This window comes from Hippocampus zosterae, chromosome 6 (genome assembly GCF_025434085.1).
Source record: "Hippocampus zosterae strain Florida chromosome 6, ASM2543408v3, whole genome shotgun sequence".
Classification (NCBI taxonomy): domain Eukaryota; kingdom Metazoa; phylum Chordata; class Actinopteri; order Syngnathiformes; family Syngnathidae; genus Hippocampus; species Hippocampus zosterae.
The window spans coordinates 14,754,166-14,770,432 of NC_067456.1; the positions used below are offsets into that span (position 1 = coordinate 14,754,166).

The 16,267-nt window shown below is 41.8% G+C and overlaps 1 protein-coding gene across 5 annotated transcripts in view; it reads left to right on the forward strand.

Annotated features, from left to right (window-relative positions):
- Positions 1–15,399, forward strand: part of cabin1 (calcineurin binding protein 1) — a 44,679-nt gene extending 29,280 nt beyond the window's left edge. For all 5 annotated transcript variants that reach the window (XM_052067543.1, XM_052067545.1, XM_052067546.1 and 2 more), the window contains 8 exons: positions 1,187–1,350; positions 1,463–1,559; positions 1,642–2,316; positions 3,834–3,908; positions 7,326–7,590; positions 9,239–9,415; positions 10,902–11,104; positions 11,189–15,399. In XM_052067543.1, coding sequence (XP_051923503.1) covers positions 1,187–1,350; positions 1,463–1,559; positions 1,642–2,316; positions 3,834–3,908; positions 7,326–7,590; positions 9,239–9,415; positions 10,902–11,104; positions 11,189–11,332 — 1,800 coding nt within the window. In that variant the 3' untranslated portion in view covers positions 11,333–15,399. The remainder of the gene's footprint in view (positions 1–1,186; positions 1,351–1,462; positions 1,560–1,641; positions 2,317–3,833; positions 3,909–7,325; positions 7,591–9,238; positions 9,416–10,901; positions 11,105–11,188) is intronic.
- Positions 15,400–16,267: the final 868 nt, after the last annotated feature.

The following is a 16,267-nucleotide window of genomic DNA, read 5'->3' on the forward strand; positions in this document are numbered from 1 at the left end:
CTTACCCTGCGTGCATGGAATCTGAGCAGGGAAAACTTTACTATGCCATCTTGCTTCCTTATGTAAGGCTGCATTGAGTGAGTTTAGCCTTGGGAAACATTGTTGGCACTGCAGATTCAATTTTATAATGAGGTTATGCACCAAAGAATATGTGAAGAAAACATTTGGGATAAAAATCATACCTACTGGGCAGCTGCTACATTTTGGGGTCCAAAATACAATCATATGTTGTGCATTTTTTGGTGGTGGCTTTGTTACTTTGTCAGTAGTTGGGAACTTTGTCTGTAGATATCTATTATCGTTTGTTCAGTTTCCCGCGTCGTGCTTTCCCGCTTAGTTTCCTTCCAGAGCCTTGGAATATGCCATCTGACCATCTGGAGCTGTCTGTTCAGAGGACCACCAGGCTCCCAAAAGTGCTCCATGAGCTGATAGAGCCATCTCATTTGTTGTGTTCCATCCTGATCATCTTTGTTTTGTCTCACACACATTTTTGGCCGCCAGAATATGCACTCTGCGCAGCATGCATCCTGAATGTAACCTAGGCCGCCATCTGCACTTGTATTGATTAAAAACATGGTAGGCTAAATAGAAGTAGGCCCATTTTTTTGCCAGCCAAGCAGGCACATGCTTACTGAAAAGGTGCATTTGGCAATCAGTGGACACATCACGCCTTCTGCAGAAAATGGCCCATGTTTGTTGGCCGCCATTCTGTAGGCTGTGCTGCACTGCTTGGCCACAACTGAGAACTAATGAGGCTTCCTATCATGTGTGCCCAGAGAAAACACTTTCTGTGCCACCCTCCTGCCTCTTACATGTCCAGGCAGTCTGTAAGATCTCCGCTGCAGCCTTTCCATCCCTCGTTAGTGCTTCTTCGAATGCCGTGTTTTTCCCCTCGCACTTAATTGTGTTACTTTCTGCTCCGTTGCGTCTTTCCTTTCAAATATCCTCATTGCTAATTGTTTTCCGACACGCAAAGTCTATTTGTTTTTTCAGAGTTGTAAAGCCACTAGTTGCACCCAAGAAAGCTCCCTCAAATTGCCATTTCTCTTTGTTTATGTCCATTGTGTTTTCAAATAAAGCTGTAGTTTGTCATACAAAATATTTTGGGTTTTTTAATTTTTTTTGTGGAGCAGTCACAAATGACTGCTCTTTCTGCTCCTTGTTTCAATTTCCTTTCCACCCCCAGGGCATCTGGCGTATTCCAGTAGATGAAATTGATCGCCCAGGAAGCTTTGCATCTCATATGAACCGATCCATTGTTCTCTTGTTGGAGGTGCTATCACAACTCAAGGATCACGACACCTTGCTGAAAGTGTCTTTCATGCTGCAGAGAACCCCTGACCAGGGAAAGTAAGGGCCAATTTCCTGTAGCACTACCGTGTTTGCTTTTGACTTATGCATATGCATTTTTGCTGTCATCGCTCTGTCTCACTCACTTCCTTCTCTCCTTAAATCCATCAAGAAAATATTTACGCGATGTTGATCGCCAGGTTTTGGCCAAGAGGGCATTTTTCCTCAATGTAAAAGTCCTGGAGGACAATCTGAACAGTCTCAGTGGGGTAAGAAAGCACAGATCGGGTTACTTACTGCATTTCCTAAAAACCACACACTATTTTGCTGATTGTGTTGGTTGTTTTTCAGGTGCAGCTTCCCAAAGCAGCGACCACCTCCATGGGGGAGATGACCACGGCGGCCGCATCCAGCAGGCCAAGTTCAGAGGACAGCAAACATGCGCTGCCCAAGAAGGGGGTGCTCACAGAAGGGACCTGTACCACTGACACTGGACGCAAGGAAGGCTCCCTACCACAACGTCCTCCACTCGCACCATCTGCAGATAAAGATGGCAAATTTGAGAATCAACCTGGAAAGGTGGAACCTGTTACGAGTGAAGGGCACAGAACAGGGCCAGAGGAGCCAATGGATTTGGAATCTGGCCATTGGAGGAGACCATCAACAACCACAGATACTCAAGACAGGGAAGCAGAGGCACCGGTCTCTCTGGGTACAATAGAGCCCCAGCAAAAAGTCTCTGACAGCAGCCGGACATCGGAGCTGTCTCTTGAAGAGCTAAGTATTAGTTCCAGGCAGCAACAGCTTCAGTCTTCGGCAAGCAAGGCCACTTTGACAGCTAGCAGCCCTGATCAAGTTTTACTTCGAAGGCCCAGCAGAAAAAGGAAACTTTTAGAGGATGTAGAGTCTGGAAAAACCCTCCTACTTGATGCCTACAGAGTTTGGCAACAAGGCCAGAAGGTTATGACCTATGACCTAGGTCGTATTGAAAAGATCATGTCAGAGACGTACATGCTCATAAAACAGGTAAATGTCCTTCGCTTGTGCCACACAACATGTATCAATTGCGCACACATTCATAGTGTGTTGCCATTTACTATAATTCTTTCTGATTCTGCATGCAAGCTTTTATGCCCTCCTTTTAGATTAAATTACCCCTCACAAACACCGCTTCTTGTAGACAACCGCTATAAAACACTTTCCAACTTAACGTTTTTGAGCTATATAACAGATTTGGATGAAACATGCTGATTGGTTCTCTCTTACCCAATGTAATTCTTTTGCATTTGTTGTTGTTCCTGCCAGTCAACGGGCTTGTGACTTTGGGAGAGGACTAATTTATATCGACAGTATTGTTGGTTCTGTGACTCTGGAGGGCAAGCAGCATACATCATTGATGGATGGAAGTCATGGAGAGAAAGTGTTTAATATAGAACAACAAAATATAAATTCTGCCGTATCACAACTGGACCCATCCAGCAAGGATGAACTGTATCGTGTTTGAATGTTACACTTGTCTGACTGTACAATTCTTTGGCTGCAAAACAACCCCGAACAAGCTTATTGAGCTGCAGATCAATGTCGGCCCCACAGAAATTATTGCCACAGCACTGGAGAGGGAAGGCAGTAGCCAGAAGGGAGAGAGTGGGAGAGAGACGATGATGAGAACTAACTTCAGCAAGATTTTCAATGTCTCACAAACGCAAGTGGGCACAGCAGGAACCACAATACAGTAGTTCCACATGAGTCCACTATTTACAAAAGCCACATTTGATTTTATTCTACCGTATAGTTCTATAGTGCTCCATCATCACGACACCTACAAAAAGACTTTCTTCTTTGCGTGGCTCTATTTAATGGACTGATTTTGAGTGTTTCGTTTTTTCTCCCCTCTTTGGACAGCTTATCCTTCGTAGTGATCAGACTGTTGCTCCATCTTCGAAATGGCCGATTTACACCAGTTGGTGCGGCACTGGTCTTAAATTAAAGTATAAATTCTTTTTGAAGTGATTGACCACACAATAAAATCGGATTTGTTTGAAGCTATTTGTTCTTTTATATGTAAGATACAAACTACTATTGTACAAATGTTGGCACTAATATTTTAAACACATTTTCAAACTATTGAAAGACGAGCTATATCCTCAGTGAAAGTATTGGCAACATTAAACAACCCCAAACTAGCGTACAGAATCCCACCGCTTGGAGGAATGGCTCATTTGCTCCATCCAGCAGCCTGCTGCAAGGAACAATACAACAGTTTAATGACTATTACCACTAATTGCACCATGTTTGGCTATAGCCGAGCTCGACTACGCTCACATGCTAAGCATAGCAACCGCTGCAAACAGTGCTTAACTCCGCTGGTTCGCTGATCGATCCACTATTGTGATTCTGATACAGAGCTGGGAATCCATCGTAGTTTTGTATTTTATCCATTTGACACATGCACAAAAGAGCACATCAAAAGAGATTTATGAAGCGTAAGCCTCTGTGATTCTCACACTGTTCTTATATGATTATTGTTCCTCTTCTTGCTTCAGGTTGATGAGGATGTGGCTCTGGACCAGGCTATGAAGTTTTGCCAGATACAGTTGGCTACTTCTGCCCAGCGACAGGTACATCCAGCTCATCTTTGTTACTCACCACGTATTCGCACTCCCGCAGGGTGAACATTCATTCGGAGCCACACAGTCACACTCTCTTCAGTCTGACTCGAATTCACACCAAAAAGTTATCATACCCTGTGATGACAAGTGACGTTGAACGTTTTGAAGAGTTACAGCAACAGTATTGTATATTTGATTGAACAACGAATGTACCACAAACGGCAACAGACGGCAGTGCAGCGCTTAAGAGCTTAGTGCCATTGAGACTACTTAACTCGTTCACTCCCAGAGACATTTTCAAACGTCTTTTCAGACTCGTTCCAGAATTGGTTGGTACTGAATGAGTTAAAAGTGTAAAATATCACTCATGTTTTCATTGGTGCTGTTTCTACTCCCTCCCCCAAAAAGGGTTTCCCTAATTGTGTATTTTGAAAAGGGTTTTAACAATAATTCCTTGAAGCCAATCAGAAAATGTCAAACCTTCGTGAGGACAATCAAGGCACGTTTGTGTGCTTGTGATGTGGCTGAACTGCACCAAGCAGCGAGAATACAGAATCGTGCGTGAGGCGCTGGGGTCCAACACATTGACATGTCATTAATCATTGAAAACTCTCCACAGACACACTCCAAAATCTTGTCAAAAGTTCTCCCAGACTAGTGAATAGTGCCGAGCACATGAATTTTTTCCCATTTTCACGTTTAGCGTATTGACGAAAAATATTTGCGATATTCAGCGTGCATTTCATCTTGTTCATCAGGAGGTAAATTGTGCCAAATTGATGAATAATTTGGTGATCCCCAGACTTATTCAAGTCGATGCCAGCGCTAAATATAACCCAGTCAACCTCCCTATTGGCACTTGTGGCTTTTCCGCTAGTTCCCATTATATCATTGATCTCAGCACAGCTGTAGTTTGCCTGTCACTCGCCTGTACAGAAGCGCTGTCATTATGCAACCAATTTGGTCAAAGATGGAAATGAAACACTGGCATATGAATGTCTTCTCGTAAAAAGTGTCATACAAACTGAATGTTTCTAATTGGCACATGAATGTCTTCTCGTAAAAAGTGTCATACAAACTGAATGTTTCTAATTGATTTGCGCAAGACCATTCTAATTAAAACAAAACAAAACAAAAATCACCACCATATTATATTCAGTACCCTATCTGTTCTCCCCATTGCCCGTGACTCGACTTCATCACATCCTAATAAAAGAGTAGAGGGTGCATCTGGCGGCCTCCTATTTCTGCAGCCGAATCTAACAGCTGGCTATGTGGAATCATTGCTCACATCGCAGAGTAGCAAATGTGAGGAGACACCTCCGTGCTCCAGGCCCCAACGTGAAAATTCTCTGCCTGCTTCTACGTCCACACATTCTTTCAAGCCCACACAAGTACAGAGTGCCAAGGTGCCTGTGTGGCACTGAGAATGAACATTGGCTGGGTGGTTGCATTTCTTTATATATTTTAAATTTCCTCCATCGGAACTACATCCACGTCTGCGCTCATCTGATTTAGGCCAGTCTCGCACCTTGTTCAGTTCTTAAACTCCACTGTCCCAATGATTGGTAAAACTAGTGAGGTGTTGGGTTACTTTTTTAAATCTTTAACCTATAAAATGAATAGCCGTGCAATAAATCATTTTTCAGCAATTCCTTTCACAGTTTAACAAAAAACGGTTGAAGCGCAAAACACCTTCACATTTAAAAGTTAAACCACCCATTCATCTCCTCATTTTGAAATGGCTTAGCCTTTATTAGGATCAAGGGTGGGCTGACGCCTTTATCAGCTGATTTCGGGTGAGAAGCGTGCGTAGTGCAACGTTGACTGGTTGCCAACCAATCACGGTGCAAAAATTGAACTACAATGCAACCAATTTAAGTGAAACTGCTGCCCCACCAACTAGCAAAATCTCTTCCGCCTTAATTCAATCAAGTCTGACTTAATCAACAATTGATTATTCACACACATTTCTAAGAATCTGGCTTCTGTCACACTCAGACTGGTTCCATGTGGTGTGTCGCAGGTTTCGAAGGCTGAGATTTGCTAACAGAAACTCAATTTTTACAGAAGTTGGGATGTTGTGTAAAACGTAAAACAAAAGAAAAAAAATGGAATATAATAATAAGTGAATCCTTTTCAACCTAAATTGAATTCAGTACACAGAAAATATATTTCTTGTTAAAACAGATAAACTTTTAACAACACTCAACAAGCGTTTGGCAACCGTGGACACTAATTGTAGAAGCTTTCATAGTGCCTTCACAAGATCTGCAGGTTACGCACACGCGCACACACACATACACACACACCATTACAGATGCTGCCTTTTTGGATACACCTTTTATACCCAATCATTGCAATTATCTGTTTCCATTTAACCTGTTTACCTGTGGAATGTTCAATTTTTTTTCTCTAAGTATCCCACAGCTTTCTCAGTCTTTTATTTCCCCTGCTCCAAATTTTTGGTACTGAGTTACAGACATTCAAATTCAAAATGAGTGAATACTTCCACAAAACAAAAGCAATGAAGTTGATCAGTTTAAACATGAAATATCTTGTCTTTGTAGTGTAAGCATTTGAATATACTGTTTGTTGAAAAGCACTTGCACATTATTGTGTTCTGTTATTTTTGTTTTACACAATGTTCCAACTGCTTTGGAATTGGGGTTTTCATAAGATGAGCTATCCCAATGGTGTCTGTTGTGCCGATGTTTCATTACTAAGTGAATCATCAAAGCTGGCACAACTGTGTAAGTGTTGTCTATGTATTGGGAAGGTTGCTTTCTTCTTCATTCAATTTGCCTCCTCGCTGCAATATGATCCCTTGGCAAGCTCCTACTTTACATGCCAGCTGAGATTCGAAAAGGCTTTTGCACAAGAGTTTCACCATTGCTGAACATTTTGTGCTTTTATGATTCCTTTGTAAAAACGCATGTTGTCAGGGGGCGGGGTCTTCAACATTGTATCCCAGAATTTGAACAACTTGAGACAGCCATGAAGAACCTGGCCATCAAAGTCCTTTCATTCTCTTATTCAATGTTCATCCATTCAAAAAGGAGGATGAGAGAAAGTATTCATTTCTGCTAACTGTGCTCCACTGTTGCCATGGCAGCAGCTGTGGGAGCCAGCCCACTGTTGTCACAGGTTGTTTGTGCAACTCTTGTGTTTTGTAAGTGGTCCTCTAAAAGACATTCAGGAATGCAGCAGAAGAGGGATTCAGAGACCGCAATTTAGGGAAGTGATAAGATTTGTGCACTCAGAACTTTTGCTCGTTTGGCTTCTTTCACTACTGAGAGTTTTTGATCAGGTTGTCACTCAAGATCAGAGGATGTAATCTTAACCTACCTGAGCTGTGTTCGGCTAGTGCACCCCCAGTCAGTGAGAGCTGCTCATAACAACTCCCCCTTTCTGTGTCTCCCGCAGCCCATATGCGACGCGCCTACCACGCCTAAATACAAGGAGCACAGAGATCTCTTCTTCCCTGCCTCTCTGCCAACGCCGATTCTGCTCGGCCACGCCACCTGCCACCCATTGTCCAACCAGGACGGCCAAGCCAAAGTGATGTTTGAGCCCCTGAGCAAGTTACCCAGACCTCAAACGTCGGGCTTCCATGATCAGCAACCACAGAGGAGAATGGCTTGCCACCCTGCGGCAGCAGCAGCAGCTTTGTCCTTCTTACAACACACAGGTAGAGTGAGAGACACTTCGCCACAGTCCATGAAAGGTTGGCGTCTTTTAGCAGCTCTAAGATAGACCTCGGCTGGACCAACAGAGGGCGCCTGTCGACTTCTGTAGTTGTATTACATAATAGCCTGTCAAGCTGCATTACGCCCATGGTTCATTTTAGACTCTGTGACACAAGGTTTTGGTGTAATTATTTCACTTATGTACATGTTCAGCAGAGCATCTGTGAGTCAGCTTGATGTAATAGTTAGCAGTGCACTCGCCCTTCCGTTGTGTCACAAATGTGTCACTCCTGGTCTCAGTAAGTGCTTCATTGGAGAGTTTTGCGTTTTTAGTCACAAACAGCCTTTTGACATGTCTATGAGGGGCCAATTGGACATAGGTTTTATCCATTTATATTTATGGACAGTTTCATGGGAAATTATAAATATCTAAGTCCAGAAAGTGAAACCCCTGCCACAGTTTGGGAGCTTGTTGTGTTTTTACTCTCTGGGCATTGATTTGACACCTCTGCTGAAGGATAATTGCCTGGTGACCGACCAATAATCGATTGGTCACCAGGCAATCACAGGGCACATATAGACAAACAACCACTCGTGGGGCCATTCACACCAATGGACAATTTAAAATCTCCAATTACCCGATGCGTCTTTTTGGAAGACGGGACCAACCCGGAGTACCTAGAGAAAACTTATGCAAGCACAGGGAGAACATGCAAACTCAACACAGGAAGGGCGGAGCAGAAATTTGAACCTCAAACCTCTGAACTGTCAAGCAGTCATGCGAACCACTGGTCTATCATGCTCCTAAATAAAATCTTGAGAAATAAAAGCATGACATGGATTTTGTTTTTATGATATAAATCACCCGTGAAAGTAGCCACTAGATGGCAATGCTTGTAGAGAGCACTCAAGGCAAGTTTATTCCTTAAAATGATTTTACACTTTGCGGCATTAATAAATCCAACTATGGGTGTGATGGTAATGGCTATTAATCATACGTCACTTCATAATTCAAGATTCTTGAGTTTTTCCCCCCAATGAAACAATAAAATTAACTGTTGGCCAAACAGAGACTAAGATAAGATAAGATAAAATCTTTATTTGTCTCACAATGGGGAAATTCCCAACTTTTTTTATTTTTATTTTCACTATTTGGAATGAGCAGTTGGATATCTTTTTAAATCTGCATAAGGGATACAGTCTTTGCATGCAAATACTGTCCATAACACTTAAAAGCATCAGCATAGTGTATATATTTTTTCTCCTACATCTAGACACCATTGTTGCAGAAGCTTAAAAATATATTCCTTCCTTTCTAATTTGATCCATCTTAGCTGCAAAGGATTTTTTTTTTCAAATTGCCTTTTCAATGCTTGCTCTAACTAAGAAACATTACGTTCTGCGTCTGTGAAAACATTGCATTCTGTGTCTCTTGCATCTAATCAGCACAATGATCCAATCAATTAAAAATGTCTGAACAAAGACAAAGGTTGTGGCTACAGATACACAAGGTTGCAGCTGGGGTGACATTTGAATAGAATTATGTTTTTTTAATTATGTCTTTTGATTTATTATAAATAAACAGAAATGATCTGTTTGATCTGCTAATGGACTGTAACATGTTTTTATTGTTCCTCACCCCCACCCTAGAGGAGCGTGAAGAGCTCACAGAGGGGCTCTTGTACCGACAGCAGGAATCGCACCTCTGTCAGCAGATGAAACTGGCCACCGTGTCCCAGGCGCGGGAAGCAGCAGCAGCAGCCGGCTGGTACCGGGAGGAAACGGCCACATGTAGCAGCAGCGGCAGCAGCACGCAGCAGTGTACAGGTCAGCAACACCGCAGGTGGCTTCAAAAAAGTGTGCTCAACCTTAATGATACCTGCAAAAGAAGTTATGTTTTGGATGGTATGATGACTTTCTCAATTTCCATTACGGAATTTGGTGTATGGCAACATAGAGCTTTTACTTACACGTATGCATTATACAGTTGCCAACTTCGTAGTGTCATGCTTCACAGTTAACAGTTGAACATGTATTATTTTGCACTTCCATTTATTTTGAACAAAGACTAATACTCATGGAGTTGTCAATTTTATTTCGCACTTTTGATTATTTTTTACAAAATCCAGAGTAATTAGTATGTGTTTAATTTGGGACTTGAATTCTCAATTGCAGATTGACCCATCTGCCTTTTGTATGAAACAAACAAAAGGTATTTTAAAATGATCTGTATTTGGGAATAGAAATTGTATGGTTCATAAATATTATTGGTATCGGTTACTTGGTATTGTATCGGAGAGTACTGGAGTCAAGTACTGAAAAAAGTGGTATCGAACACAATCTCGACCTTATTCCGTTTTTTTAGTAATCAGCAGTGAAACATGGGTTGGATTCACCCAAATCACCTACAGTACATTGGACCAAAAGGTGCAGAAAACAAGCTTTTTGTGAAGATATATTTTCTAGCAGGAGTGACTTTTATACTAATAATTTTTGCTTCTGTGATGCCTTTAACATCGGAGCAGTCCTTTTTTTCTATAAAATACCCACGACGGCGATTAAAATGTGCTTTTGATGGGAAAATAGTGTATTTATGAAATTTTATAATAACGTGACTTTTGATGAACTTTATCACCTATTTATTTAGCAGTAGTATTTATTAGTGTGTGTGCATGTTTGTGTGTCTATTTACATATATTCCATTATCGCTTCTACTTGTAAATGTAAATAATCTCTGTCATCAGTTCTCTTTTCTGACAATCTCTGCAGTCGATTGAACTCAATAAACACTGAGTGCTTGTAACATACTGTATTTGCAAAGATCTGCCATGTTCATGGGTTTCAAGAATCCACCTAACATTCCATTGAGACATGGCGATCTCATCCAAAAGAGACTCAATGCTGCCACCTGGCTGGCGAAATCAGAGATGCCCAAATCATTTCTCTTACCCATTCCATTAAAAATTTAATTTGACAGCAATTGTCGTCACTCTTCATTAGGGTTCCCGTTTCACGTCACGGTTGAACATAAATTGAATTATTGTTCTCCACCAAAATATTTGCATGCCACTATTTTCCATGACGTCTGATTTCAAAGTCAATACAGTTTTTCCACGATAACCAATCGAAAAGGTGTTGGGTGAAGCGACAGCTTATCAAGCCTACTCCTTCTTTTACATGACAAAACATATTTCAGCAAAGAAAATCATTGACCACAACTCAAGTTATTAGCCTTGAGAAGCTCCACTGTACTGTATAGAGGCCATTAAAGTAAAAACAATGACTCGTGCGGTGTATCCATGTTTCTCCCCAGACCAGCAGCACTATGCCAGCACTGATCTGTCAAAGCTTCCAGACCCCAGTCGAATCCGCTCCCGTGTCCCGCCTAACATGCCAAAGCTCTTCATCCCCTCCACTGTCACTAAGTTCCCCCCGGAAATCACAGTGACTCCCCCGACGCCCACGCTTCTCTCCCCCAAAGGCAGTATCTCGGAGGAAACCAAACAAAGGCTAAAGGTGGGGAATTCCGAACGGCACTTTTGATTCTGTGCGCATGCCACAGCGCTCATCGCTGACCTCTACTGTCTGCTCCCCACGTAGAATGTCATCCTATCGTCGCAGTCTGCCGCCACGGTCAAGAAGGACACTCTGAGCCAGCCTTGCCTGGAGGTGCAGGAGACATCCAGCCAGGAGTCTTCACTGGAGAGCGAGTCGGACGAGGAGGACGATTACATGGACATCTGAGACTCTCCAGGCCTCCTGTGTGGAAAGACCTTTGAGCGTTTATTCCCAATCCTTCAAATCGAACCGAAGGTCCATTACTAGCACTCTCAATGTCCTCACTGCAATTCAGCGTAGTAGTGTCCCGCAATTATACCTTACTAGTAACTATTGTGCTTCACTAGTAACACCATTGGCCCGACTAATAGGCATCTGTCACACGCTAGTAACCTGATCAAGGATCGCCAATAAACGTTCAAACGGCTTTCCATAAAGCTGCTTGAGCATTTATCGGCTAACCAACTTAAGGTTCACGTATCCGTATGCTCCTTATCCTCACTAGCAAGTCAAGTCAGCACACTAGTAGAACTTTGTCTGACTAGTCATGGTTTTCAACTACTAGTACACATTTGAATTGTATTAGTTTGAGCGCTCGCATCTTTAAAAAGTACAAACATCTGATGCCATTTCAATCGTAATCAATACGAGCATACAAATATTCAGTGTACCTTTCACACCACCACAGGTTAACACACGTTCTACCGTAGGGGTTATTTTTCACTTAGTTGGGGTTCCATTTACTTGAAACATATCGACATTGGAAACTGCGTAAGGTTTATTAAACGCACCATTAGAACTACTTTGACATACTAGTTGGACAACTACACGTTACTAATGTTGAAAACTGCACACATTGATCACAGAGCGCTGAGCGTCTTACGAGTGACATTATGAAATTCTACTAGCTATCATCTTGCCCTTCACGAGGAGTACTTGCAGTAGTGAATGTCAACCAGCGGAGTTGTTGTCAAACTTTTTATGCCAAGTATCACCTAAAAAACAATATAGAGTGCCACACATGTCATCATGATGACCAACATTAAAATCCAGTGATGTAGTACGTCTAAAATAATAATCGTGCAAGTCACTCAAACATTATGCACATTACGAGTACAGTATAGACAAATTGTACAAAAAAGTTCCAAACAACTGACCTGTTTTTGTGCGGTATACCTTCAAGTACCACAAGAGTGAGCCAGAGTACCTCTAGTGGTACTTTGAAAATCACTGATCCAAGTGTAGAGTTTTAAGCTCACGAGTAAAATATGGTTGTCCGACAAGTGCGCTGAATTGTCTCAGGACAGAAAGTGTGCTAGTACATGGACCTTAAGTTGAATGTCCAGGACATCGAATAAATCCTCAAACAGCTTTCCGTACTCCTGTGCTAGCGGACCGCACTCGACTGACTTTATCAAGCACTGCGGGGTTCTTGTTGCTGGAGAACACGTCGCTTACGCTTTGGATTTGATTGATGCCATTGTTGCCCCTCCCCGTCAACTGAGAGAATGCAGTATTCTCATGGGCTCTGGCCATGTCACAGTGTGGCCCAGCTTGCGTGAATTAGCAGAGCTTTAGTCTCAGCATGACTCTAGCGTGCCATTTATGCATATTACAGCGGCACGCCCAGAAGCCCGTCACCCATTTATGCCTCACCATTTCTGCGGTCTGCCCCGAGCTGCACCTTTGTAACATGGGATGAGGACCGATGCCGGTTGTGGTACATTTCAACGGACAGTACAGGTGACAAAAGGACAGTCACCGCACAACGCTGTAACCTGTAGCACACATGGGAAATGTTTACACTCAACCTTGGGTCAGCTGAACTTTTGTACTCACCGTGTTCCTGCAAGGATATATTGTTTCTTTCTCGGTAGTGCATCTGTAGCTGTGAGGTTCTCACCAGGGAGACGCCCGTCACCAGCACTGATGTGAATGATGTTGAAAGAGGAAGTTTTGTACATATCGGAATCCAAATGTCTTTGGCAGCAGTAGTGTGTGTGTGTGTGGGTGTGGGTGTGGGTGCGCACGCAAGAAATTGAGATTGGCTTTAATTCTAAACCCATAACTGAATTCACTCGAATTCATGCATGCTGAAGTGGTGTCTCGAAATTCCGATGCCTTTTCATTGGTCAATTTGTCACGTTACTCAGTGGAAGACAACAGAATGTTTTTTTACTACCGGTAATTGTTTTCTATCAAAATAATGCTATCTACTGAGTTGTTGTTGTTGTTTTTTTAAACGTGGAATCAAACTGTAAATGCAAAAACTAGATGATTAGTCTTGACATCAAAACCTTTTTATATTTTTATTTCGTTACATGGTTGTTGCATTAAGGTGTGTGATATTGTTCTGTTTTTGTTTTTGTTTTTTTTCTGCTGAGCTTTTGGAAATGTACCCCAGCTGAGAGCTTGCCTCAGTCTATCATGGATGGCTAACCAAAAATATCTTTGAAAATGTCAAGACTTTGTTCTGCTATTGGCTATTTTAAATGCATCCCAATGTCTCATGACATGGAGCAATGTGGCAAATCACACCGTGTTTATATCTATGGTGAGTTTGAGGTCTGCGGGAGAGTTGGGAAGACCAATGCTGAGCACCAGCGACACCACAACAACGCATGCTGACGTGTGACATCTTTGTCAAGTATAGTGATCTGTCATGGAATTAACTAAATCACTTCTTAATGCATGTCTAAACACTTCCTTTGTATCTTGACATTTTCACATGTAGAAACAAATCTTCCATTCCACAGTATTAAAAAATTGCTACTGTTCAGCCCAAGATACCTCTTAACTCCTAATTTAGGTATTTGACCAAAACTACAATGGGATGTGTTTACACTTCAACTTGAATTACATTAACCCTAGAAATTATGAATCAAGCATTATCTTTTTTTAAGGCATGTTCAATAAAAGACAAAGCCTCAACTACAAATAGTTTGTGGCTGTTTACATCTTTACGTCAATACAAGTGGTCATATTGGGGTCCACCGGCTGTACAAGTCACACTTTCTCTTAAATTACTTAATCAGATTTGTCATGTTGTCTTGTTTGGGTTCATTCATGCCGTATACGGGTGCTCGTCAAAAAAAGTAGAATATCATGAAAAAGTTGATTTCAGTAATACTATTCAAAAAGTGAAACTTGTGTAATGCAGTATTCATTCCACACAGTTGATACATATCAAGTGTTCATTCATTTTAAGTTAGATGAGTATATCCATCCATTTTCTGATCTGCTTATCCTCAAAAAGGTCGCGGGGTGTGCTGGGGCCAATCCCATCTGTCTTCGGGCACCCTGAACCGGTTGTCAGCAAATCACCCGGCACATAGAGACAAACAACCATCCGCGCTCACACTCACACCTAGGGGCAATTTAGAGTGTTCAATAAGCTTGCCATGCATGTTTTGGAATCTTGGAGGAAACCGCAGTACCCGGAGAATACCATCAGAAGGCACGGGAGAACATTCAAACACAAGAAAGCTGCAATGGAACCCTGCACCTCTGCACTGTGAGGCCGATGCGTTCCAGTTGACCACCGGGCCGCCCCCAAATTAACATGAATTAAGACTTGAAACGTATCAGTCTGTGTCAAACGATTGTCAGCATGGCACAAGTTTCACTTTTTGAATAACTGAAATAAAAATTTTGAGCACCTTTCATACCTATTTAACAGTTAAGATAAAACTGATTCAATCACGGTATGGGATAGTCCATTTGGTTTTTGTTTAATTGGTATATTCGAGCTGGAAATGACTGCAAGTGGCAATATACTTGAGCGAAGTTATGTGAGGGCAGAGTTGTCAAACTTGTCATTGCACATCATACCGTGAACAAAAATTTAAATGCAACTCTTGGTTTGGCTGCAATTTTTCCTTTTTCAGGTGTACACAGAGGGCATCTCTTTTGCTAGTATCAATCTATTCACCTCACAGGTGTGGCATATTAAGATACTGGTTCGAAGGCATGCATATTGCATAGGTGTGCCACAGGCTGCCCACAATAAAAGGCCACTCCAAAATAAGCAGTTACAGCTGCACTTTGTGTGGTATTCAAAATGAAACGGGCTGAAAACCTTGTTTCTGCTTTTTAGTAGATCGATGCAGAAACGCATGAGTAACAGTTTGAATAGTCTGAATCATGGATGCGCAACTTAAAAGCTGGAGGTAGCCACAATTTTTCATTCATGCTACTGGGGGCTACGTAGGATCATGTACGTGAGGATTTGAATGTTCAAAAAAAAAAATACATACTGTGATTTTATTAGATTTTTTTGCATACATGCAAAAAAACATGCCCTCGTGCAGAAACGGCACTAATCCACAAACCAACTGTGAAGTGTATTTTGTCACAATATCAACACAATCAACATTTTAATGTTATTCAGGTACAATATTTGTCCTCCAAGTCTTTCCAAATGCACAATGAATTAAACCTAATCACTTTTTAACAGTATAGGGCAGTATAAGTCCCAGTGCAAGTACAACTATGCTGTGTGTGCCATGTAGTGGTCAAAAATGATATTACATCTTAAATCTATACAGTGGATCCTCACTATTCGCATGGGATAGTGCAGGGGTGTCAAACTCAGTTTTTCGCGGGCCACTTTTGAATTGCATCTTCCTTCAGAGGGCTGTTATGATGTTTAATCTCATTATCGCATTATTACTTCTAAGGGTAACAACATTACGTTAAAATCCCAACTACATTTATTACACATGACAATTTGACATTTCGGAACTTTTTTTTTTAGCAAGGATCATGCAAGATGACACATATGATTTTCTTTCGGGGGCTGGGGGGCCTTGGGTTTGACACCCGTTGGATAGAGACTGGGTCGGCCTACCGAACAGGGAAAATCCGCACATAATTGAGACCCGTTGAAATTCATTTGAAAATAAGATTTCGTTTTCTGTAATTCCCCCCCGCCCAAAGAAAACCCACAAATTGCATGATACACTCTGTGTGATAAGCTTCGACTATCACAAAAAAAAAAAAAATAAATACATGAAAATACTGGGGGGAAAAAAACGAATAAGTGGATTCATCGGTGCTGAGCCATGTGTATAAGCAGGGGCAACTGTAGTAGAGGAAACCTGTTAATAATACTCCCCCCCC